The sequence below is a fragment of the Aotus nancymaae genome, unplaced genomic scaffold (genome assembly GCF_030222135.1).
Source record: "Aotus nancymaae isolate 86718 unplaced genomic scaffold, 86718_ANA_hifiasm-v0.15.2.pri h1tg000028l, whole genome shotgun sequence".
Classification (NCBI taxonomy): Eukaryota; Metazoa; Chordata; class Mammalia; order Primates; family Aotidae; genus Aotus; species Aotus nancymaae.
In genome coordinates this window covers 17,945,135-17,967,905 of record NW_026988441.1, presented here as the reverse complement: position 1 = coordinate 17,967,905, position 22,771 = coordinate 17,945,135, and the positions used below count along the sequence as shown (strand labels likewise).

Genomic DNA, 22,771 nt, shown 5'->3' with positions numbered 1-22,771 from the left:
CAGCTTTCCAGGGCCCCTGCCTGTGGGCCACAGGTGAAGCCACTTAGTGCCTGGTCTGTGTCAGGCTTGGGTTAGGGGAGCCATTCGCTCAGGGGGGACCAAGAGTGGTGAGGGAGAGTGGGATGGAGCCAGGAAGGGAGAGGGTGCCGTGGAGGGAAGAGAGGGGAGGCTCAGGCTGGCGTGCAGGGGTTTCACGGGGTGTGCGGTGTGCCCAGCAGAGTGTGGGTCTCTGGAGAGGTGGGCGCTGGGGAGGAGAGGGAAGGAGAGCCGGGTACGGATGGAGAGGCAGAGGAAGCCAGGCTAAGGCAGCGTGTCCCAGTGAGGGCCCAGGGCTGAGTGGAGGAAATGGAAGCGGTGAGGGTGGGTTTGGCTGGGCACAGCGGGCACCTGTGGGTGAGCGGGTGGGGCCGGTGGTGCGGGCGGCGTATCTGGGGCAAGCCGCCGAGGCCGACTGTGTCCGGCGTGTGGCGGAGGGGGCAGGTGTCTGACGGTGACCCTGCGCGTCTGGTGTTTGCCTGGCCCTGGGTCTGACGTGGACCGCGCCTGGCTGCTGGCGGGACAGTGTGTTATCTGCCAGCGGACGCTTCCGGCCACTCGGCCTGGGCCTCTGCCCTCAGCGCTGTGTTTTCCGGGCCAAGACCCCCCATCCCCCCTATCTAGTGCTAGGACTTTCTGGCTCCAGAGGTCACCGCGGCCGGGTGGAGGCTGCCAAAGCAAACCAGCCCCGTGACTTGTAGGAAGGCCGCGGGGGAGGGGCCGGGGGAGGATGAGCAGGGCAGGCGGGAGGGGCCGGGGCTGGGGTCGGGGCCCGGGAATTGGGCAGGGGATTGGGCAGGGGTGTAGGAAGTGGCGGGCTCAACCTGGACCCGGGGCTGGAGGGCGCAGGCAGGGCGCGGGGAGGGGTCGCCGGGCGCGGGTGGAGTGGGCTTAGGGCAACTGGGGCCCTCCGTGGGATTTCCTAGGGTCAGACCCCCGCCCTTGAGCCCGGTAGGCGCCCTCAGCCTGCACTTTCTCCCTAACCCCCCAGCCTCCAGCCGGGCAGGCACACCTGGGTCCCTCTGGAGCCCCGTCGCTGGGCCCGCCTGGTCCAGCCCCTGCAAGCCCGGCCCCATCAGCCAGGTGGCCTCCAGCGCTGCCAATCGAATGGTCCAGCCCCTCCCCGCCCCTTCGCCCGCCCCTCGCCCAGCCCCCTCCTCCTCAGGTGAGGCAGCCTGGCCTAGCAGGTCCCACGCCACCGACTCTGCCTCCGGGCCGCCCGCTGCTGCGGGGCCACCATGCTCCTGCCCAGGCCTGGAGACTGACCCGACCCCCGCACCACCTCGAGGTTCCGCTGCCACCTGCTGGACCCCAGGGTAAGGACCAGGGCCCCCAGACTCACAGTTCCAGCCCTGAGGACAAGGGGTTCCCTCGCTCCACCACCCAGCCTAACCTCCTAATAGAGGGGTTCCCCGGGACCTGAGAAGGGGCTCTGTGACTTCTCCCCCAGCACATAGGTGTCCTGGCCTACTCTTTCTTGAGACTCAGAAGTTGGACCTCTGTCCTTTCCTCCCCAGACCCAGGAGTTCCAGCCCTCAGGCCCCTCCTCCCTCATACTAATGAGTCCTGGTCCCCAAATTCCTCCTTTCCCAGGACTCCTGATTTCAGGTCCTCAGCCATCTCCTCCCTCAAACCCAGATCCTCAGTCCCCTGCTCCACCAGGCTCAGGCATGGGGGTCCCCAGCCCTGCAAATCCAGGCGTCCCCCAGCTGCTGGTCAGACACTGACCCCATCCTTGAACCCAGCCCAACCTGCGTCCGTGATCACGGCGTGCTCTGGCCAAGGCCCAGTCCCTACAGCCTGCCTGGATGGACGCCTGGGACTGGGGGCGCCAGGACTGGGCTGGGCTGGGCTCCCCCAGGCCCTGCCTCCCCGTCCATCTCCTCACAGGTCCCACCCTGGCCCAGGAGGTCAGCCAGGGAATCGTTAACAAGAGGCGGTGACATGGCGCAGAAGGAGGGTGAGTCCCCTTCCCTGAGCCCCAGCTTTGGCTCTGCCTGGCGCCCCGCCCTCTGTGCTCTCTACCCTCCACCCCTTCGGAGCCCCCCTCTCTGGGCACCCCTCCCAGATGCATCCCCACCCCTCTTAGTCCTCCTCCACCTGATTAACTATTAACCACATTTTCTGTGCAGCTGTGCCACCACCAGCCTCCCTACTACCCTATACGACCTTCCTGGCACCCTGCCTCAGTTTCCCCTCATCCCCCATTGATTTCTCAGCTAACCCTGGACTTGTCCTCTACTGGGGCTGTAGCTGTCATGGTTAAGGACGCAGTTTTGGAGTCAGACGCACAGGCTTGCATTGGAATTTGCTCCTGCCACCTTTTTTTGCTGTGTGATCTTGTGCAAGCGACATTATCTTAGGGCTTTGGTCTCCCCCTGGGTCAAGCGTGGATCCCAGTCCTCCCTCTGTGAGGTTGTTGAGTGCATGAGATACACCAGGCACTGGCCTGGGGCTCCGCACATGGGACACATGCCATCAACCAGGGCTGTGGTGACAGAGGCTGGCAGGCTCTGAGTCCCAGAGACCCAGGACCCCCACTGGTTCCAGACATTCCTCCACCTCCTGGCTCTGTGGGCAAAAGAGCAGAGGAAGGACTTTGGACTCGGCCTGGATGGATGGAGAGGAGAGAGACGGCAGAGAAACCACCATAGGGATGACAGCGAGAGGCTGCCTGATGGGGTTGCTGGCCCTCGGGGGGCTCCGGGCAGCCCTCGGCTAGCCTGGCTTTCTTTCTACCTCTCACATGAGGGACCCAGCTGGAGGGGCACGTGGAGGGGCGGCCTGCTGTTTCTGTCTTCCCCGAGCTGGGGCTGACTCCTTCTCCTCTTGCTGCAACCAGGCTAGCTGGCTCAGTCCCAGGCAGTAGCACTTTCTAGCTGTGTGGCCCTGGGCAGGCAGTGTGTCCTCTTTGGGTCTCCATTCTCTCACCTGTGAAATGGAAAGGGTGACGGTTGCATGCTTGACAGCGTGGGGTGAGGCCTGAAATGCCAGGATAGGCAGCAGGCACTGAGTGTGTTGGCTGGAATGATTAGTTTGCATCTCTGGCCTCTTCAGGTCTTGGCACAGCAGGCAATTCAGACCCCAAACCATTCAGCTGTGGTCCAGAGGGAACCCAGGCTCCTAGTTACCCAGGAGAAGGTGTTGCACCCTAGCCGAGCAGAAAGATGACAGAGTCCAGCTCCCTGGGGACTATCTCTTTCCTGGAGCTACTGGAAGGACAGCACCAGGGCTTGGGCCTATGGGTGAATGAACCAGGGAAGAAAAGCAGAGGCCGGGCGCAGTGGCTCACACCTGTAATCCCAGCACTTTGGGAGGCCAAGAAGGGTGGATCACAAGGTCAGGAGTTCAAGACCAGCCTGACCAATATGGTGAAACTCTGTCTCTACTAAAAATACAAAAATTAGCTGGGCGTGGTGGTATGCACCTGTAGTCCCAGCTACTTGGGGGCCTGAGGCAGGAGAATCGCTTGAACCTGGGAGACAGGTTGCAGTGAGCCGTGATTGCGCCACTGCACTCCAGCCTGGGCAACAGAGCGAGACACCGTCTCAAAAAAAAAGAAAAAAAAAGCAGAAAATGCCTGGATGGACAGAGATGGTCTGGGTTCAAAGAGAAACAGACACAAAGTGGGCTCTGATGCCTCCCCAGCAGCTCCGGGCTGGTCTCGAGGGCTGGGGGCATGGGGGTCGAACCTGGACACAGATGCCGAAAGGTTCTGATGCTGCATTTACTTGCTGGATGACCAGGGGTTGGTGGCTGCTAGACTTTGGGCCTCTTTTTCTCATCGGTAAACTGGGGGTGGTGGCAATGGCGCCTTCCTCATGAACGGCTGCAAAGATTTAAGGATGCTGTGCAGAACTGAACGGGGTTAGGGCAGGGCGGTGCATCCGTGTGTGATTCTGAGAGCCACTGTGGGTGCAGCGGCTGCTGTTGGTGGTGGCTTCTGGGAAGCCAGGGAACTTGGAATTGGAGGAGGTGATATCGGAGTTGCAATTCAAGGATGCCAGGCAGAGGGAAGAGCAAGGCTCTTGTTCTTACCTGGGAAGCTGGGAGGTGACACAGTGCTGGCATGCACATAGCCAGTTGTGGTATTTCTGGAGGTGCAGTTGGAAGTGGAGCTGGATGGGAGATGAGGTGTGCAAGCTGGACCAGGCTGCATGAGGCTGTTTTGGGGACGAGTGGGCCAATTCCTCACAGTGCTGGGTCTCTCCACAAGGTGGCGCCAGTGGTTAGCCCCTGCTTCTCTTGTCTAACTTGTATTTTACAAGTTCTACTATTTGAGTTGCTTTTTGGACGCTCTCTTGGTGCCTGATAATGACCCACATGGTTGTCTGGGAATTGGAGGAAATGTATGTTCAACTCCCAAATCTCTAAAAGCCATGCTTATACCCTAGTGGGGCTGGAAATGCCAGGCCGAGGGTCTTAGGCTGTCCTGGGGGTACTAGGGAGTCACAGAGGATTCTATAGGTAAAGAAGGGGGTAGGTTGGATTTGGTGTCTCAGTAGGTTCCCCAAGCCTCAGTGTGGAGGGCGGGCTAGAAGGGGAGACTGAGTCTAGTGGTTGGATGGGGCTGGAGCAAGGTGGAGATGGAGGGAGAGAAGGAACAGGGGGAGGAGAGTCACTCAGGAGGATTGGCAGGCTGTTGGGGGAGGTGAATGTTCTGCAGACAAGGACTGTCCTAGGAGTGAGGGTCTCTGAGACAAGACCTGGGAGGAAGAATATATTTGGGGAGCCATTGAGGCCATTCTGGGACCTAGTGGGAGCAAAGGGACTAGGAGGTCCCAGGGAAAGGTATTTAAGGGACTGCAGGAGCCCTGACCTGGGGCCTAGAGGAGAGTCTAAGGCTGGGGACAGAGGGGAAACTGAGGCCACTGAGGTGGGTGAGACAGACTTAGGGACAGGGAGGAGTGGGGCGAGGCCACAGCCAGCCCTACGAGCTCCGCCTTTTATCCAGTAGGTAGAGGCTGGGTGGAGAAAGCAGTCTCAGAGACGAAGGAGGAAAATCAGGTGCGTGTGATGCCCCAGAAGTCCAGAGGAGAGCATTTATTCCGGAAGCTGCAGGCACGTAAGAAGAGGACTGAGACACGGAGCTACCAGTTAGTTGAGTGGATTTTCAGAGCCAGAGAGCCAAAGCTGTCACTGTGAGGGTCTTCGCGCCACATGGTGGAGGCAGAAGAACTGTCCTGTGAGAAGACACGAGGCAGCTGGAGGGCCTGGAGAAGCAGGGCAGAGAGTCTCAGGGAGAAGTGGCAGCGGGCGGTCTGGCTTACCGAGGGAAGGTGGGCCTGCTGCTGGGATCAAAGGGTTGATGATGCCTTGCTGCCTGTGCCAGTGGAGATTACGCAGGGAGGATGAGGATGCGTCCCACACCCGGGCCCAGATGCGGGTGCCGCCTGTGCCATAGAGACACGCAGGGAGGATGGCTCTCATACGGGGGAGACCTCAGGATGCAGATGCTTCCTGTCCTACTGCAGGCACTGAAGTCCTCTGAACCACACCGAATGGAAGGAGGTTCTTCCTCTCACCCTAGGAGACACATACATGGTGGCATTGCTTCCTGTCCCACCAGATGTGCCAGGGCCTCTAGGCTGCATTCTGCGTGGCAGGCACAGCTGGAAACAAAGGAAGCAAGAGCGGCCCACCGCCCGCTGGAACCTGGAGAGTGGTCCTGGGCAGAGTTGAGGGCAGGCCTGAGAGCCCTCGCAGGACAGGCAGGGGTCAGCCAGCAGTAGCTGGTCTGGTCTGGCCCACTGGGGCCTCTTTTGGGGGATAGAGTGTTCCCTCATGCCTTGATGGGAGCCACTTAGCTCTCAATTTTTTTTTTTTTTTTTTTTTTTTTGAGACAGAGTCTCGCTCTGTTGGCAGACTAGAGTGCAGTGGCTCAACCTCGGCTGACTGCAACCTCCGCCTCCCGGGTTCTAGCGATTCTCCTGCCTCAGCTTCCCAAGTAGCTGGGACTATAGGCACCCACCACCACACCCAGCTAAGTTTTGTATTTTTAGTAGAGATGGGGTTTTCCATGTTGACCAGGTGGTCTCGAACTCCTGACCTCCAGTGATCCACCTGCCTCAGCCTCCCAAAGTGCTAGGCTTACAGGCATGAGCCACTGTGCCCAGCCTGAGCTCTCAAGTTCTTAAGACACCCAGATAATAGCCACCAAAGTGAGGTTCTAGACCTCTCCCTGCTCTGTTCCAGGCGCTGGCCTGGTGCTGAGCTCACCAGCCATACCGCCATGGATGCAGATGGGGGAGCTGGGAGCTCCTGCTGCCCTGGGGGTGATCTGCAGCTGCCAAGGGCAGTTGAGCCCTAGCCAGGCCCGGCTGAAGGCTTTCAGCAGCCTTTACTCTTTGGTCCTCTTATAATCCCTAGTGAAGGGGTTGGCTTTTAATCTCTAGGACCTCTGCACTGGGAATAACATCCCTTTTCCTGTGCCACCAGGCCTCCCCAGCTGGCCCCAGCCTTAGTTCCCACTACCTTCCCCAAGCTCCGGCCATCTGGCTGCCTCGATGGCCTCTCCAGCCTCTGACATAACAGAGCGTGCTTATTCTTGCCTCAAGGCCTTTGCCTATGCTGTTCCCTCTGCCCACGGTGCCCTTCCTTGCGGTCTGTGCATGGCTGGCACCTCACCTTTCAGATCTTAGCTCAGAAGTCTCTTCTACGGCAGGCACTCTAATCCCTGATCCCCTTGCAGAAGGCACTCTGATCCCTGATCCCCTTGCAGAAGGCACTCTGATCCCTGATCCCCCTGCAGAAGGCACTCTGATCCCTGATCCCCTTGCAGAAGGCACTCTGATCCCTGATCCCCCTGCAGAAGGCACTCTGATCCCTGATCCCCTTGCAGAAGGCACTCTGATCCCTGATCCCCCTGCAGAAGGCACTCTGATCCCTGATCCCCCTGCAGAAGGCACTCTGATCCCTGATCCCCTTGCAGAAGGCACTCTGATCCCTGATCCCCCTGCAGAAGTCCATCTGATCCCTGATCCCCCTGCAGAAGCTCATCTGCTGCCCCTAGCCTGCATAGTTTTCCTTGAAGCCTCTGCCACAATCTGGAAATGACCGCGTTCATTTACTTGTTTCCTGGTTAATGTCCCCCACTCCCCGCCTGCATGCATGAGCACGTGAGCCCTGAGAGCTGTAACCTTATCTGTCTTCTTTGGGTTATGTTCCTGGAAACTAGAAAGGTGCCAGGCACACAGCAGATGCTCAGTAGGACGGTAAACGGATAATGCTCCATTAGACTGAAGGAAAAACTGAGGGTCAGGTGTGGTGGCTCACGCCTGCAATCCCAACACTTTTTTGGGAGGTGGTGGTGGGCAGATGGCTTGAGACCAGGTGTTCACAACCAGCCTGGCCAACATGGCAAACCCTATCTCTACAAAAAAATACAAAACTTAGCCAGGTGTGGTGGTATGCGCTTGTAGTCCCAGCTACTCAGGAGGCTGACAGGTGGGAGAATTACCTGAGCCTGAGAGTTTGAGACTGCAGTGAGCCACGATCGCACCACTGCACTCAGCCTGGGCAGCACAGTAAGACCCTGTCTCAAAAAAAAAAAAAAAGAAAGAAAGAAAAGAAAAGAAAGAAAAGCTGGGCGTGGTGGCTCACACCTGTAATCCCAGCACTTTGGGAGGCCGAGGCAGGTGGATCTCCTGAGGTCCGTAATTTGAGGCCAGCCTGGCCAACATGAAGAAACTCCTGTCTCTACTAAAAATACAAAATTAGCCGGGCGTGGTGGCACATGCCTGTAATCCCAGCTACTTTGGAGGCTGAGGCAGGAGAATCGCTTGAACCCAGGAGGCGGAGATTGCGGTGAGCCGAGATCACGCCATTGCACTCCAGCCTGGGCAACAAGAGTGAATTCCATCTCAAAAAAAAAAAAAAAGAAAAGAAAAAAGGAAAAAGGCTCAGAGAGGGGAAGGGAGTTGCCCAGGACCACACAGCTCTAATGATTTATAAAGCATTTATAGAGAACTTGCTATGTGTCAGGCACTTTTGCACAGTGAGAGAGACAGGATGGCTTTGTGGCTGGACACAGGGGACCCGGCACCAAACGTGCCCAGAGTTTAGGACTCAGCTCTGCCTCTTCCAGGCTGTCACTATGGGTATGTGACCCCACTTCTCTGAGCTTTCTGAAAAACAGAAATCATAGTTGTGGGATTGAAATAAGGACTCATGAGCCGATGCATTTGGAGCAGAGCTTAGCACTTAGGAGGCATCAATACAAGTTGGACTATTCTTCTTCTTCTTGAAAAGAATTTTAAAGTATTAGTTTTAGAAGTGAGTGCTCAGTGGATGCCCATTGAGAAAGTTGAGGCTCAAAGATATGATGGCACCTGCCTTAGGTCCCAGCTAAGAAGGGGTAGGGCCAATATTTTCAAATGAGGCTGGCCAGGCACAATGGCTCACTCCTATAATCCCAGCAGATCACTTCAGGCCAGGAGTTAGAGACCAGCCTGGGCAACATGATGAAACCCTGTCTCTACTAAAAAATACGAATATGAAAATTAGCCGGGCATGGTGGTAGGTACCTGTAATCTCGGCTATTTGGGAGGCTGAGGCAGGAGAATTGCTTGAACCTGGGAGGCAGAGGTTGCAGTGAAACGAGATTGCGCCACTGCGCTCCAGGCTGGGCAACAGAGCAAGAGTCCGTCTCAAAAATAAAAAATAAAAATAAATAAAATAAAATGAGGCTGGCAGATTTTCAAGTGGAGGGGCAAATTTAATCTTGCAACTGGGCGCCATGAGAGAGGTATGATTTCGGGGGCACGTCGGGGCAAAGGGTCTATAACAGCAGAAACAACTGAGGCAGCCAGGGAAGGCCAGCGGCGGGGAAGAGAGCTACCAAGAGGGCAAAGGTCGGGGGTCACAGTCCCCAAGAAGAGACGGCCCAAAGCAAAGACGGAAATATAAAGCCACAGTGTCCCCGGGGAGGAGAAATTCCCTAAGTGCCAGGAAAGTGCAGGGTGGAGGCGGGCAGCGTGGCAGGTGGCCTGGCCATGCCCCCCTTCCCGCTGGAACCCTGGGGGAGCTGGACACCTGGTTGTTCACGCGGCAGGAGGGGACAGCCCTGTCAGCTGCCGGCCCTGGGGAAACTGGGCCTGGGGAGGGCATGCTTGGGCATAATAAGTTAGCCCAGGGGGGCAGGGCAGAGCTGGCCTTGTGCCCAGACCCTGCTGTGATGAGGACAGGGCTGGCTGTGGCCCCAGCATGGTTTCTGTTGCAGGTGGCCGGACTGTGCCATGCTGCTCCGGACCCAAGGTGGCAGCTCTCACTGCGGGAACCCTGCTGCTTCTGACGGCCATCGGGGCCGCGTCCTGGGCCATTGGTGAGAGCAGTCCCTGTGCCTCCCACCTCCCCTGGCCCCTGCAGCCTCCAGCCTGCCTGCCCTCATCTCTTCCTTCTCTGCAGTGGCCGTTCTCCTCAGGAGTGACCAGGAGCCGCTGTACCCAGGTGAGTGGAGCAGGCTGAGACCCTCCGGGGGAGCCCTGGAGGACACCTGTATCTGGCGGGAGGTCAACAAATGTATTTGTTGGATAAATGTACAAATGCATGCAGAAGTGCTAATCATAATAGTGCATTTGTGTTGAGCGCCTGCTATGTACCAGGCACTATTCTAAGCACCCCACATGTCTAACCCAGACTTTTTCAGACACCAGTGTGTGTTACTCATGAGTGCATCATGAAATTAAATCAGTGAGTTGGAAAACCTTGTTTTTTTAAAAGTATGAAATAGATTATAGACTATCACAGTGCATCTCTAAGTAAGGAAAGGTTATGCCAATTTTTGTTTTGCTTTTTTTTTTGCATCCATATGCATGCAATCCACTGCATCCCCACACTGTGAGGGTGGGACTGTTATTCTCCCCATTTTACAGATGGGGAAACTGCGGCTTCGAGCAATGTGGTAGTTTGCCCCAGACCACAGAGCTATGGGCTACATCAGGATGTAAAAATATGTTTCTTGCTGTGAGGCATGACCGTTAGGGAGGCACGGTATGAATACAGTGGGCCCTCGTAACTCTCCTAGAAGATAGTTGCTGTTTTCCTTTAAATGAAGTCTTGCTCTGTCACCCAGGCTGGGGTGCAATGGCACAGTCTTGGCTCACTGCAAACCCCGCCTCCTGGGTTCAAGCGATTTTCCTGCCTCAGCCTCCCAAGTAGCTGGCGTTACAGGCATGTGCCCCAGCTAATTTTTATATTTTCAGTAGAGACAGGGTTTCACCATGTTGGTCAGGCTGGTCTCGAACTCTTGACCTCAGGTGATCCACCCACCTTGGCCTCCCAAAGTGCTGGGATTACAGGTGTGAGCCACCTCACCTCACCTAATGTTTTTCATTTTTAGTAGAGATGGGATCTTGCCATGTTGCCCAATCTGGTCTTGAACTCCTGAGCTCAAAGCAGCCCTCTCATCTCGGCTTCCCAAAGTGCCGGGATAACAGGTGGGCAACACCACAACCCATTTTCCTGTGGGGACGCCGAGGCACAGAAAGGCTGAGTGACTCGTCCCAGGCCACGTAGCTAGTCCATGTCAGGGCTGGGATTTGAACCCCGGCAGCCTCGATAGTAGCGGTATATAATGTTCACACTTGACTGTTAAAAACAAACAAACAAACGAAAAACAGCTGAATTTGTTGCCATAGTGAAGACTAACATATACCAGGGCCTGGCTGCAGCCTTTACCAACTAGGCCTATGCAGCTGGGCTGTTATCATCCCAACATTTTGCATTTGGGGGAAACTGAGTCCCGGTGAAGCGAACCAACTTGCCCAAGACCACACATCAGATAAGAGACAGAGCGAAGGGATCACGCCCCTGCCAAAAGCCCCTCAGTGGCAACACGTGGCATGGAGATAGAATCCCAACCCATCACAGGCTGCAAGGCTCCTAGGGTGGGGCCCTCTCTACCCCCACCTCACACAGGCTCCAAGCACCCTCCAGGCCCAGTCCCTCACTCAAATGACCTCCTCACACAGAAGTCTCTACTCACCCACCTCTTTCTAGCTCACACCTAGAGGTGGGTTTCAGTCCTTCATTGTCCCTTCTGAGCTGCCAGGCCTCCCACCAGTCCCCACCCTCTCCCAGCCTGTTTCCTCATCTGTGACAATAAGAATCAGTTAAGAATGAGAGGAGATTAAAAATCTGTGCAGTACTTGGGCTGGGCGCAGTGGCTCACACCTGTAATTCCAACACTTTGGGAGACTGAGGTGGGTGGATAACCTGACGTCAGGAGTTTGAGACCAGCCTGGCCAACATGGTGAAACCTCATCTCTACTAAAAACACAAAAATTAACCGGCCATGGTGGCACACACCTGTAGTCCCAGCTACTCAGGAGGCTGAGGCAGGAGAATTGTTTGAACCCAGAGGCGCAGGTGGCAGTGAGTGACCTGGGCGACAGAGCAAGACTCTGTCTCAAAAAAAAAAAAAACCACACAAAAAAATCCATGCAGCACTTGGCTCTTAGCCAGCACAGTAGACGTTGGCTTTTGCTTCTCACTCTTGAAATTCTTTCTTGAAGTTTCTTGAGCAAGACCTTCCTGGACTTCCAGACTCTGTGGCCTACAGCTATGTTCCTGCCGCCCCAGTAAAACCCTCCTCACTCACTTTGAATGATTTACTTCTGGCAAACTCCAGGAGGGCAGGGACCTTTTGTTGACTGGCCAGACAGGGCCCGGCACATAGTAGGTGCTCAGGAAATCCTTGAGTTATGAATGCACCCAGAGCCAAAACGCTGAAATGAACTAGGGAGTCATGGGCCTCCAGCTGGAAAGGAGCTAGGTCACCACTCACACCAGGCGCTGGCCAGTGCCATGCCTCTGCCCTGCAGTGGTACTTGGGTTTTTCTTTTCTTTTCTTTTTTCTTTTTGAGATGGGGTCTTGCTCTGTTGCTCGGGCTGGAGTGCAATGGTGCCATCTCAGCTCACTGCAACCTCCGCCTCCCAGGTTCAAGCAATTCTCGTCTCAGCCTCCCAAATAGCTGTGCTTACAGGTGTGTACCACCACACCCAGCTAATTTTTGTATTTTTAGTAGAGATGGGTTTTCACCAAGTTGGCCAGGCTGGTCTTGAACTCCTGACGTTGTGATCTGTCCGCCTTGGCCTCCCAAAGCGTGCTGAGATTACAGGCGTGAGCCACCGCGCCCAGCCGGTACTTGGGTTTTTCAACAACTCAGGGAAATGATGAGACAAACAAACAAAAACAACCCAGGATTGTATCCCCACCTCGGGTGTTTTCACACTTCTAAATATATCCAACAACTTGGCAGGCACACCAGGTGACCCAGAACTTCCTTTTTGTGTTGCTTGAAATGACAGGAACAAGAATAAAGAATTTAAAAGTGAGAAACAGCAGCAGAGAGTGTGGCTTTAAAAATAGCCAGAGGGGACATTTGATGTACTCGCCCCACTCCTGTCTCTCCCAACACACATCCATAAAGTGATTCTTTTCCCCCTGAAACCTCACACTTTCTGGAAATCATAGTCCAGAGCAGTGAACAGTCATTTTAAAATAAGAATCCACCCATCTCCCTGCCCCAGCTGGCGTTTCCAACTCCAAGGCTTGGCTTTGGAATTCATGGGGTGATTAGGACCCCCCAGCTAGAGGCGCCTGCCCTAACCCCAGAGCAGGAGGTCATAATTAAGGCAGGCCAGGTGTGCGGTGGCACCCTGTAATCCCAGCAGTTTGGGAGACCCAGATGGGCAGATTGCTTGAGGTCAGGAGAGCAGCCTGGCCAACATGGCAAAACCCCATCTCTACTAAAAATACAGAAGTTAGCCAGGTGTGGTGTCGGGCGCTTGTAATCTCAGCTATTTAAGAGGCTGAGGCACGAGAATCGCTTGAACCCAGGAGGCAGAGGTTGCAGTGAGCTGAGATCGCACCACTGCACTCAAGCCTAGGAGACAGAGCAAGACTCCAACTCAAAACAAACTTAAAATAAAATAAAGATAAAATAAGAATCCACCCCCTCCCCGCCCCAGTTGGTGTTCCAAACCCCAGGCCTTGGCCCTGAAATTCATGGGGTGATGAGGACGCCCCAGCCAGAGGTGCCAGGCATTTCCTGCCCCAACCCCAGAGCAGGAGGCCATAATTAAGGCGGGCCAGCCAGGGGCTTTTTTGGTCCTGGCCATGGATGAGTACATTCAGCATGGAGAAGGGAAAGGGTTTGTATGAGGCCCACAGAGAGAACAGGGAATGTGCAGATCTGGGTTCAAGTCCTAGTTTTGCTGGATAGCCGTGTGCCCCTGGGCAAGTTTATTCCTCTGAGGCTCAGTTTTCTCATCTGTAAGATGGGCATAGAAGTGGTCACTATCAACCAGGCATGGTTGCCCATGCCTGTAATCCCAGCACTTAGGGAGGCCGAGACAGGTGGGTCACCTGAGGCCAGGAGTTTGAAACCAGCCTGGACAACATGGTGAAACCCCGTCTCTACTAAGAACACAAAAGTTAGCTGGGCCTGGTGGTGGGTGCCTGTAGTCCCAGCTACTTGGGAGGCTGAGGCAGGAGGATCACTTGAACCCGGGAGGCAGAGGTTGCAGTGAGCTGAGATCGTGCCACTGCACTCCAGCCTGGGCAAGACAGCGAGATTATGTCTCAAAAGAAAAGAAGTGGTCACTATCTCCCAGGATGGTGGTGGGATTCAAAGAGCCACTTGGATAGGACACATAGCATGGGGCCAGCCCGCTGACATCCCCCAGTCAGTGTAGCCCATGCTATTATCACTGTGCTGTTGTTTAACCCTTTGGAGGGGATGTCTCTTGGGAGGCTGCCCAGGGCAGTGTTAACAGCTTGGAGTTTGAAGTCACTCAGGCCTGATTTCCAATCCTCTCTCCCTGCTTCTCAGGCACTTGGTGATGTTGGGGAAGCCACCCTCTCTGAGCTTCAGCTTCCCTGTCTGGAAATTGGGGATGATCTTTGTGGCTTCTAGGGGGTGCGATGAGGCCTTGGTCAACGGTGGGGCAGAGGTAGCCTAGTGCCGGGCACACAGTAGGTCCTCAGCTGGGGAGAGTTCTCCTTGGAAGTCCTGCCTCTCCTTGTCCCGACCTGCGGTGCTGTGGGAAGACTGCTTAGCTGAGATCATGCCATTGCACTCCAGCCTAGGCAATCAGAGCCTAAATAAATAAATAAATAAATAAAAGTGGGGGTGTTGGGGGGAAGGAGGAAAGGAAAGAGGACAAAGAGGGTCACAGCTGATCTGCTCCCTCCCCACCGTCCCATCTCTGCTAGTGTCAGCCCCATCTTTTCAGGCTCAGGCCAAACCCCTCAGTGACCCCCCCAGTTTCTCCACAGTCACCCATGAATTGGATCTTGCAGGAAGCCCTGTCAGCTCCACCTACAGAACCTCTCCAGATCTGAACTCTTCCCCGACACTGCCCCCACCCTGCTCCAGCCCCTTTCCCCTCTCTTCTGGACACCCTAGGGCCTCCTCCCTGGCCTCCCTGCTCCCATCCCTGCCCCCACAATCATATCCCACAAAGAGGATTTGACTCACTCACTTAACCAGCAATTCTGGAGGGTCTTCAAACCTGGCTGTGGCAGGGGATTTAAGGGATGGGGACCGGCACGGTGGCTCATGCTGCTTCCCCACTTGCAGCCAAAGGGAGCTGGTGAGTCAGATCAGGGCCCTGGTCTGGCTGCACTTCACTCCAGGCACCAGCAAAGCCCTGCCTTTTTATTTTTTCTTGAGATGGAGTCTCACTCTTGTTGCCCAGGCTGGAGCGCAATGGCACGACTCCGCTCACCGCAACCTCCGCCTCCCAGGTTCAAGCGATTCTCCTGCCTCAGCCTCCTGAGTAGCTGGGATTACAGGTGTGCGCCACCACGCCCGGCCTTGGGGGTTTCTCCATGTTGGTCAGGTTGGTCTTGAACTCTTGACCTCAGGTGATCTGCCCGCCTCAGCCTCCCAAAATGCTGGGATTAGAGGCATAAGACACCAAGCCAGGCCAGATGTTGCTCTATTCCTGACTCCCACCTCATCTCCCCCTCCCTGGCTCACTCTGCTCCAGCCTCCTGCTGTTCCTAGAGCACTTCCTCCCCATCCCCCACACCAGCCTTGGGATCTTTGCACCTACAAGTCCCTCTGCCGCCCTGCCCATCTCTCACACACCTCCTGACACGTCTCACCTCCGGCAGGTCTCTGTTCCTGCACCACCTTCCCAGGGACGCTCTCCTGGCACTGACTGAAAAGTGTAATCTCACCCGCCCCCCACGCCGGCACTCCCCTCCCTCGGTGGCATTTCATTTTTCTCCGTGGCCCTTTCCTATCTGGTGACACACAATATATCCCACTTATTTGTCCCGTTCATGATCTGTCTCACCTACTGGGCTTTGAGCTCCACAGGGGTCGGGGTTTTTGTCTGATTCGTTCATTGCAGTGGTGATTTGGTCATCGCCTAAAATAGACCCTGGCAGGTACAAAGTGTTCATTAAATAGAAATCAATACCCCGAGGGGCTGTGACCTGACTTAGATGCTAACAGCTTCCTCTGAGGCGTGTGGGGAGCAGACTGAGGTTCTCACCGCAAACCGCCCCCAATCAGCCCCAGACATGAACGGTCTCCTGGAGCTCCCTCTAGCCTTCCCTTGTATCCCAGCCCTGCCTCATGTCACAGTTTGTAATGATGTGTTTGGCTGGGTGACATTTTTATGGGCATCTGTCTCCCTATCCCCCATAATGTGGTTTGCTGAAAGCAAAGCCCAGGGCTGTCTCGGGCATCTCTGTGTCTCCAGCATCACCCCTCACTGGGCATGGAGTATATGTCCAGTTAACGCTTGCTGAGCGAATGAATGAGTACTCCATCCTCTGCTTGGAGAATTATGCACTTTAGCATATTCAAGGCTCTGACAAGTCCTGAAGAAAATATTTTTCCTCCCTCCCTCCCTTCCTTCTCCTCCTTCCTTCCTTTCTTTCTTTTTCTTTCTCTCTCTCCTTCCTTCCTTCCTCCTTCCCCCCTCCTCCTACTTATCCTTCTTGCTCTCTCTTTCCTTCCCTCCCTCCCTTCCTTCTTTCCCTCCCTCCCTACCTTCCTTCCCTCCCTTCCTCCTTCCTTCCTTCCTTTCTTCCTTCCTTCCTTCCTTCCTTCTTTCCCTCCCTCCTTCCCTCCCTCCCTCCCTCCCTTCCTTCCTCCTTTCTTTCTAGGATATCAATTAGCAATCTGGCAGTAGTCAAGATTGGCAATCTGGTGTATTAGTCAAGGGTCCTCAGTCTACTAAAGACAAAAGGAAAAAACAAACTGGCTAAAAACAAAAGGGAACATGTTGAACTCACTTAACTCACAATCACAGAGGTTCTTCAAGCCTGGCTGCATCAAGGTGCTTTAAAATGTTATCAGACGGGGGCCAGGCGAGGTGGCTCACACCTGTAATCCCAGAAATTTGGGAGGCTGAGGTGGGTGGATCACCTGAGGTCAGGAGTTCAAGACCAGCCTGATCAACATGGAGAAACCCCTGTCTCTACTAAAAATACAAAAAATTAGCCAGGTGTGGTGGCGAATGCCTGTAATCCCAGCTACTTGGGAGGCTGTGGCAGGAGAATCGCTTCAACCTGGGATGCGGAGGTTGCAATGAGCCGAGATCGTGCCACTGCACTCCAGCCTGGACAGCAGAGTGAGACTCTGTCTCAAAAATAAATAAATAAATATAAAAATAAATACACGTTTTAAAAAATAGAAATCACTCTGGAAGGAGAGTTAATCTGTTTGCTATAATAGTAATAATACCCCCTATAGCTATGGTAAAGTTCATATGAAGAAACCAGGCTACGATCTACAGACTGGCAAAACATGTGTTCTTCTATTTTTCATACGCTGTCTGTGTGCGCATAAAGTGAGAGATCTTTTTGCATGAGTTAAGAGTGTGGCCAAAGACAAATGGAAAAAGGCGGAATGACAAAAGTGCTAATAAACAGCTTCAGAAAAAATCAAATGATGAAATGTTACCAGGAATCTCTTGGCTGTCCTCCGTGTTAGCTTACTTTTTCCCTCGAGAGGGTGAGGATGACCCTTGACAGATCCACCCCCATGTGCTGGATTCTCTTGGGAACTTGGTTAAACATTTTTTTTTTCCTTCCCAAATGTCCCAGTCACCTTCCAGACCTGCAGCTCCTGAGCAGCTGGCCTAGGGTTCCTAGTGGAGAGCGAAGGTCCCCTGGTTGCCTGAGGGTCCGGCCACTGCCCCAGGGCTGCTGTTCACTGGTCCAACCTGAGTCCTTGAGGCTGGCAGAGTGCCATGGCACACGCCTGTAATCCCAGCATTTTAGGAGGCTGAGGCGGGAGGATCGCTTGAGCCCAGGAGTTCGAGACCAGCCTGAGCCACATGGCAAGACCTGTCTCTACAAAAAAAAAATACAAAAATTAGCCAGGTGTGGCGGTGCAGGCCTGTGGTCCCAGCTACTCAGGAGGCTGAAGTGGGAGGATTGCTTGAGTCTGGGAGGTCAAAGCTGCAGTATGCTGAGATCACGCCACTGCACTCCAGCCTGGGCAACAGAGTGAGACCCTGTCTTTAAAAAAAAAAAATAAAAGGCCAGGCATGGTGGCTTACACCTGTAATCCCAGCACTTTGAGAGGCTGAGGCAGGTGGATCATGATGTCAGGAGTTCGAGACCAGCCTGGCCAACATGGTGAAACCCCGTCTCTACTAAAGAGACAAAAATTAGCCAGGTGTGGTGGCGCGTGCCTGTAATCCCAGCTACTTGGGAGGCTGAGTCAGGAGAAATGCTTGAACCCGGGAGCCAAAGGTTGCAGTGAGCCAAGATCGCGCCATTGCACTCCAGCCTGGGCGACAGGGTGAGACTACGTCTCAAAAAAAAAAAAAGTCCTTGAGTCACGATTCCAGGTGCAGTCACAAATGTGGGGGTTGCATCCCTCTGACAGGCTGGGGTTCAGGTCTAAACCATGGCCGCAGCACAGGCCAGCAGGGGCTCTGGCGGGAGAGGCTTGGGGGGAGCCTGGCTGTGGGACCCAGGCGCCCCGGGCCCTGTCACCCTGCAGTGCAGGTCAGCCCGGCGGACGCTCGGCTCACGATCTTTGACAAGACAGAAAGGACGTGGCGGCTGCTGTGCTCCTCGCGCTCCAACGCCAGGGTGGCCGGGCTCAGCTGCGAGGAGATGGGCTTCCTCAGGTACCAGGGGCCCTCGGAGGGGTGGGAGCCGGGAGGGGCAGGGGAGCAGGCCTGACCCCTGCCCTGCCCAGGGCACTGACCCACTCTGAGCTGGACGTGCGAACGGCGGGCGCCAATGGCACCTCGGGCTTCTTCTGCGTGGACGAGGGGAGGCTGCCCCACACCCAGAGGCTGCTGGAGGTCATCTCTGTGTGGTGAGGGGGGCAGCGGGCAGGTGGGGCAACACCCCGGGCCCCCAAGGCACTTCCTCTCCCCGTTTTCCTTCCCTCTGTCTTAATTGGTCTATTTCCTTTCTTTCTGTGTCTCCATCTCTGTCTCTCCCAGTGACTGTCCCAGGGGCCGTTTCTTGACCACCATCTGCCAAGGTGAGACCCCAAAACTCAGAACGCTCTCCTTTAGACCCCTGGGGAGGCCACGTCCCCTCAAGCACCCCAGGGTGGAGCCGTGTCCTTTCAGACCCCCTAGGTCATGGCCAAGCCTGGGTTCTGGGGACCTGGACTCCAGTCCCCTGTTGCCGTCCCTGCTGCCCCCTGTCCCACAGACTGTGGCCGCAGGAAGCTGCCCGTGGACCGCATCGTGGGAGGCCGGGACACCAGCCTGGGCCGGTGGCCGTGGCAAGTCAGTCTTCGCTATGATGGAGCACACCTCTGTGGGGGGTCCCTGCTCTCCGGGGACTGGGTGCTGACAGCTGCCCACTGCTTCCCAGAGTGAGTGCCCCCCATGGCGCTGATGAAGGAGAGGCAGAGAAGTGGAGAGGCGGTGGGGAGGGGGATGGATGGTGCCCAGCAGGCTGCCACCCTCCACCCCTTTCCCTGGTAGGCGGAACCGGGTCCTGTCCCGATGGCGAGTGTTTGCCGGTGCTGTGGCCCAGGCCTCTCCCCATGGCCTGCAGCTGGGGGTGCAGGCTGTGATCTACCATGGGGGCTATCTTCCCTTTCGGGACCCCAACAGCGAGGAGAACAGCAACGACATTGCCCTGGTCCACCTCTCCAGTCCCCTGCCCCTCACAGGTAAGTCTGAGGGCTGAGCCTTGGGCTTGGAGACTTGAGGCCAGGAGGACAGAGGAGGGGACCAGGAGCACAGGGGAATCAACTTATGGTTCAGGCATCCTTGGCAATAGTGGGGAATGATCTCGAGGGAGCAACAGTGGGCATTAACTATCAATGATCAGTGCAGCCAGTCGGGAAAACTGGCCGGCATTTCCCCAAGAAGCAAACATCAGGTTACCATTGGACCCAACCCTTCCACTCCTAGGGTAGGAGGTAACACACCCCAGACAGATGAAAAGTGTGTCCGCACCAACGCTCGTATGTCAGTGTTCATAGCAGCATTATTCATAAGAGCCCAAAGATGGAAGCAGCCCAAGTGTGTTACATCAGACAAATGGATAAAGGAAATGTGGGATATTGGCCGGGCACGGTGGCTCACGCCTGTAATCCCAGCACTTTGGGAGACCGAGGATGGGGGTCCTCTTACGGCCATGGTTAAGAACACGGCCGGGCACAGTGGCTCACACCTGTAATACCAGTGCTTTGGGAGGCTGAGGCAGGAGCATTGCTTGAGCCTAAGTGAACCATGTTCCTGCCACTGCACTCTGGCCTGGGTGACACTGCAGGCTTGGAAAGGGAAACAGCTGTGTTAAACAGACTTGTTATGAAACTCTGGGTATGTGACTTGACCTCTTTTTCCCCCTCTTTAAAATGGGATAATATAGACCTTACCTCGCTGGGCTGATGGAATATTAAAGAAAATGGTGCAGGGAAGCGGCTAGCATGCAGTGAGCTCTTGGTAGATGGAGACTTCTGCTGTGGTGGTGGTTTTTTTTTTTTTTAGACAGAGTCTTGCTCTGTTGCCTAGACTGGAATGCAATTGCATGATCTCAGCTCATTGTAACCTCCACCTGTTGGGTTCAAGCGATTCTCCTGCCTCAGCCTCCCGAGTAGCTGGGATTACAGGTGCATGCCACTGTGCCCAGCTAAATTTTGTAATTTTAGTAGAGACGGGGTTTTACCATGTTGGCCAGGCTGGTCTCGAACTCCTGACCTCAAGTGATCCTCCCGCCTCAGTGCTGGGATTACAGGCGTGAGCCACCGTGCACGGCCTGTTATGGTTGTTTTAAAAGGACAGAGGGTGGGGTGTGCTGGGACCGTGGCGGCAGCTGGACACAGGTTGGTACAGGGTGGGGCAGGCCAGCGGGGGCTGGACCGGCATGGTCTCTCTCACAGAATACATCCAGCCTGTGTGCCTCCCAGCTGCTGGCCAGGCCCTGGTGGATGGCAAGATCTGCACCGTGACAGGCTGGGGCAACACACAGTACTACGGTGAGTCCTGTCCTCTGCCTCTCATGCCACCGTTCGGGAGACTGAACTGGGCTGGGGACGGGCAGTCTGGCTGGTTGGATGAGTCTTGACCATGAGGAGTAAGGACGCTGAGGGACGTGGGGTGGGCACCAGGAGGGAAGGGGGTGTGCACACCCCCCAGTTCTGGCCAGCCTTGCCCGCACGCCCCCAGGCCAACAGGCCGGGGTACTCCAGGAGGCTCGAGTCCCCATCATCAGCAATGATGTCTGCAACGGTGCTGACTTCTATGGAAACCAGATCAAGCCCAAGATGTTCTGTGCCGGCTACCCCGAGGGTGGCATTGATGCCTGCCAGGTGAGGGACTGTGTGGGGGCAGCCCCCCCCGCCACTGCCACCCCAGGGATGGAGACACAGGGGAGTGGGTGGGCGGGCTTCCTATTTAAAAGCCTGAGGGCTCTGGGGCCACCACCCACAGTCATCCCAGGGGGCCTCCTGGCCGGCCACCTTGGCCTCCAGCCAGGCCTCCCTGTCCCCTCCCAGGGCGACAGTGGTGGTCCCTTTGTGTGTGAGGACAGCATCTCTCGGACACCACGTTGGCGGCTGTGTGGCATCGTGAGCTGGGGCACTGGCTGCGCCCTGGCCCAGAAGCCAGGCGTCTACACCAAAGTCAGTGACTTCCGGGAGTGGATCTTCCAGGCCATAAAGGTGAAAGTCGGGCCCAGATGGGAGCCAGGGTGGGGATGTTTGGGCCTCTAACAGCGGAAGGGAGGCAGAGATCTGTTTTAGGAGACCTACGCTCAGGCTTAGAAGAGAGGCCCCCTGGGGAGTAGATGAACTTCAAAGGGATCCTGGGGAGGGGAGGCCAGTGGTGGGACACGGAAGCCTCTCAGACCTCGGGAGCCCCCAGCTGTCTTTCCCCAGACTCACTCCGAAGCCAGCGGCATGGTGACCCAACTCTGACTGGTGGCTTCTCGCTGCGCAGCCTCCAGGGCCCGAGGTGATCTCGGTGGTGGGATCCACGCCGGGCCTAGGATGGGACGTTTTTCTTCTTGGGCCCTGTCCCCAGGTCCAAGGATACCCTCCCTCCAGGGTCCTCGCTTCCACAGTGGCGGGCCCACTCAGCCCTGAGACCACCCGACCTCACCCTCCTGACCCCCATGTAAATATTGTTCTGCTGGCTGGGACTCCTGTCTAGGTGCCCCTGATGACAGGATGCTCTTTAAATAATAAAGATGGTTTTGATTAATGCGGCCTCTGAGCTTACAAATGTACACAGCAATCTGGACATTTTGTGAGGAGGGAGGGGAAGAATTAGGACCTGGAGCAAATCGAGCAGAGTATGTGGGTCCCTCAGTTCCCACTGACTTTAGAAATAAGATTTTGGCCGGGCGCGGTGGCTCATGGCTGTAATCACAGCACTTTGGGAGGCAGAGGTGGGCAGATCATGAGGTCAAAAGATTGAGACCAGCCTGGTCAACATGGTGAAACCCCATCTCTACTAAATATACAAAAATTAGCTCGGCGTGGTGGCGCGTGCCTGTAGTCCCAGCTACTCGGGAGGCTGGGGCAGAAGAATCGCTTGAATCAAGGAGGCGGAGGTTGCAGTGAGCTGAGATGGTGCCACTGCACTCCAGTCTGGTGACAGAGCGAGACTCCGTCTCAAAAAAAAAAAAAAAAAAAGTAAGATTTTAATTGATTCACTTAACTGGAATTTCCCTGGAGCACATTGGCTTCAGGTACTGCTGGATTCAGCTGCTGTGCATTACTGTGTTAGCTTCATTTCCAAGGAAAGGGAAACAAGCTGTGTAAAACAGGCTCTCCTACAACCAGACAGAGATGTCCCTTTCCACACAAACTCTTTCCCAATCACTTCTGCAGAAAAAGTCCCAGGCAACAACAAAATTCCAGGCCCAGCTCCCATTATTGATTTGGGTCACACGTGCTCATCCCTTGGCAAATCACTGTGCACCAGTGCATGGGGTATGGGCCGATGGGGTGGAGTGGGAGGAGCTAGGCCTTCAAGAATCACGTGTCGTGTGTGTGGGCGTCCCAAAGGAAATAAGGTGTTAGTTCCAGAAGTGGAAATAGATGTCCAGTGAGTAAAAAAGACATCTACCTTGGAGCAACATGGAAAATGGGGTCCTGTGAGATGGAGACAGGGGCGCCAGGCCCTGGGAACAAAACCTGAGACGCCGCCCCCCCCGCCACACCCCTTTCTCCAACTGGCAGCTTCTGGGGAGGGAACGCCCTTTTCTAGAGCCTCTGCAGAGCCTCATGCAGCCCCAGTGGCCACCAGGGGGCACTGCTGCCCCAACATTGCGAGAAAA

General features: G+C 55.5%; 1 protein-coding gene across 6 annotated transcripts; it reads left to right on the top strand.

The window, feature by feature from the left end:
* The first annotated feature begins 1,200 nt into the window (after window positions 1–1,200).
* HPN (hepsin) lies at window positions 1,201–21,690 on the top strand. Of its 6 annotated transcripts, none has more exons than XM_012438313.3 (13): window positions 1,201–1,352; window positions 1,927–1,996; window positions 9,257–9,358; window positions 9,442–9,483; window positions 18,015–18,144; window positions 18,216–18,338; window positions 18,469–18,509; window positions 18,686–18,851; window positions 18,964–19,154; window positions 20,370–20,465; window positions 20,656–20,798; window positions 20,985–21,149; window positions 21,366–21,690. In XM_012438313.3, the coding sequence occupies exons 2-13, from the start codon at window positions 1,981–1,983 to the stop codon at window positions 21,402–21,404; spliced, it is 1,254 nt and encodes a 417-aa protein (XP_012293736.1). In that variant the 5' UTR covers window positions 1,201–1,352; window positions 1,927–1,980; the 3' UTR covers window positions 21,405–21,690. The 6 variants fall into 6 exon arrangements, with proteins under 6 accessions (XP_012293736.1, XP_064237557.1, XP_012293723.2 ...); XM_064381487.1 differs by having other exon boundaries at window positions 1,782–1,996; XM_012438300.2 differs by having other exon boundaries at window positions 1,256–1,352; window positions 21,427–21,690.
* The last annotated feature ends 1,081 nt before the right edge of the window (window positions 21,691–22,771 follow it).